Source organism: Rhinopithecus bieti, unplaced genomic scaffold (genome assembly GCF_001698545.2).
Source record: "Rhinopithecus bieti isolate Rb0 unplaced genomic scaffold, ASM169854v2 scaffold_6151, whole genome shotgun sequence".
Lineage (NCBI taxonomy): Eukaryota > Metazoa > Chordata > Mammalia > Primates > Cercopithecidae > Rhinopithecus > Rhinopithecus bieti.
In genome coordinates, this window is record NW_016805238.1 from 75,296 (window position 1) to 77,747 (window position 2,452).

At 45.9% G+C, this 2,452-nt stretch overlaps 1 protein-coding gene across 1 annotated transcript in view; it reads right to left on the bottom strand.

Moving 5' to 3' along the window:
- Positions 1 to 735: 735 nt before the first annotated feature.
- QDPR (quinoid dihydropteridine reductase) overlaps positions 736 to 2,452 on the bottom strand; it is a 26,502-nt gene continuing 24,785 nt past the window's right edge. The window contains exon 7 of the mRNA XM_017871751.1: positions 736 to 1,576. Coding sequence (XP_017727240.1) covers positions 1,471 to 1,576 — 106 coding nt within the window. The 3' untranslated portion in view covers positions 736 to 1,470. The remainder of the gene's footprint in view (positions 1,577 to 2,452) is intronic.

Below are 2,452 nucleotides of genomic sequence, written 5' to 3' on the forward strand. Positions count from 1 at the left end.
CTGGGTAACATAGCAAGACCCTATCTCTACAAAAAAACTTTTAAAAATATCTGGGCATGGCAGCACGTGCCTGTAGTCTCGGCTACTCAAGAGGCCAAGGAGGGAGGATTGCTTGAGCCCAGGAAGTCAAGGCTGCAGTGAGTCATATTCATGCCGCTGCACTTCAGCCTGGGCAAGAAAGAGCAAGACTGTCTCAAAAAAATGATAATACCCAGAATTAATTCACAAAAACAAAATACAGATTGGGGGTTGCAGGGGTTAGGGAGTGGGAATGGGGAGGAAATGCTTAAACAGCGCTGGTTTTTCTTTTGGGGTGATGAAAATGGGAACTAGACAGAGGTACTGATTATGCACTACTGTAAATGTGCTAAATGCCACTAAACTGCTCACCTATTTAACTTTTAATACTTAAACTTAGCCTTAAAATAGCTAATTTTATGTGAATTTCACCTCACTAAAAAAAGAAAGAAAATACGTGGTAAAGGCCTTTAGAAACAGTAACTGTGTGGTGACTAGAGATCTGGGTTTAGCTCTGCCGCTTACTGGCAACAAAGTACTGTCTCTCTGGGCTTCAGTTTCCTCATCTGTAAAATGATCAGGTTGGATTAAATCACTACTACTTCTTGACCAGGACAGCCTATATTGGCCATATGTGGAGAGTTGCTTCTAAATGCATAGGGCCATCCCATCACCCCCAGATTTTGACATGTCCAAGGCAGAATCAGGCCTGTGTTCTTGTGTTGAAATATTTATTTCAGGATTTAAATCCACCCCCTTCTGAGAACACCAGATTAAAAGACCTCCAGCAATCCATGATTCTAGTGTACTCATCTCTGACTGCTGTATATAAGATGTGATTTGATTAAAGAAGACAGACAACAAGTGCATGTATTAGGAACAACATTCTGAATACTCACAAGTAGTTACCTTGCACACTTAACCCTAGGCCAGAGGACACGGGGCAACCACACAGGAAAAGGATACCAGGACAGGGTCCATGGAGTTTTGCTTATACCACAAAAGGAGTTTTAAGGCAGTTTAATTCAAGGCTGCGAAAACTACGTCTATGACATAAACATGACATTCAAAAATAACTCAGCCTTTCAAACGTCCCCAATACCAACAAATCAACTAAGTAGTCAAGATGACAGCCACTGTCAAGGACAGATAAACAGTCTCAAAAGTGATCCAACATGACACCGCTACAGCAGGGACTATGCAGAGCCCTCCCTATGCAGTTAACACAGATTGACGGATGCTATTTGTAGGCCGCCAGTCTTGCATGTTTTCACTTCACATAAATGTATTACACTGTCCTAGGAGAGCAAATGCACGTTACGTGAGAGAAAAATAGGACTCATTATCTCGTTCCACAAACAGGGGTTACAGAAAACACAAGGCTGGACAAGGCCACCCTGAAATGGGTTAGTGACTTTTCTGGCAGGCCCCTCACAGGCACTGAGATGAGGCCTAAAAATACGCTGGGGTGAGTTCCGTCCTTCCTTCCGTAGTTACCACCTGGATTAGGCTTCCTGAGCTCGGTCGGTTTTTCCCTGTGATCCAGTCATGGAAGGTTCTGGAACAAAAAAGAAAATTTTTTTTTTACATTCTCAAAGCAAAAATCTGGGTACATGCTGACATTCACAACGACAGCTTGTGGGGTGGGGGAAAGGGGTGGCACAGCGGCAACTGTTTAAAAGCCACTAAGGGCTGGGCGCCATGGCTCACACCTGTGATCCCAACACTTTGGGAGGCTGAGGTGGGCAGATCGCCTGAGGTCAGGAGTTTGAGACCAGCCTGGCCAATATGATGAAACTCCATCTCTACTAAAAATACAAACATTAGCCGTAGCAGCATGTGCCTGTAATCTTAGCTACCTGGGAGGCTAAGGAAGGAGAATCACTTGAACCTGGGAAGCAGAGGTTGCAGTGAGCTGAGATTGCACCATTGCACTCCAGCCTGGGCATCGCAGTGAGACCCCATCTCACAAAACATAATAAATAAATAAACAAATAAATGCCACTAAAGGTCAGGCATTATGGCTCACACCTGTGATCCCAGCACTTTGGGAGGCCAAGGCAGGAGGATCGCTTGAGCTCAAGTGTTTGAGACCAGCCAGGACACAATGGCAAGACCCTGTCTCCAAAAAAATAATAAAAAATAAATAAAAGCTAGTAGGGGCCGGGCACGGTGGCTCAAGCCTGTAATGCCAGCACTTTGGGAGGCCGAGACGGGCGGATCACGAGGTCAGGAGATCGAGACCATCCTGGCAGACAAGGTGAAACCCCATCTCTACTAAAAAATACAAAAAAAAAAACTAGCCGGGCGAAGTGGCGGGCGCCTGTAGTCCCAGCTACTCGGGAGGCTGAGGCAGGAGAATGGCGTGAACCCTGGAGGCGGAGCTTGCAATGAGCCAAGATCACGTCACCGCCCCACAGCCTGGGCAACAGAG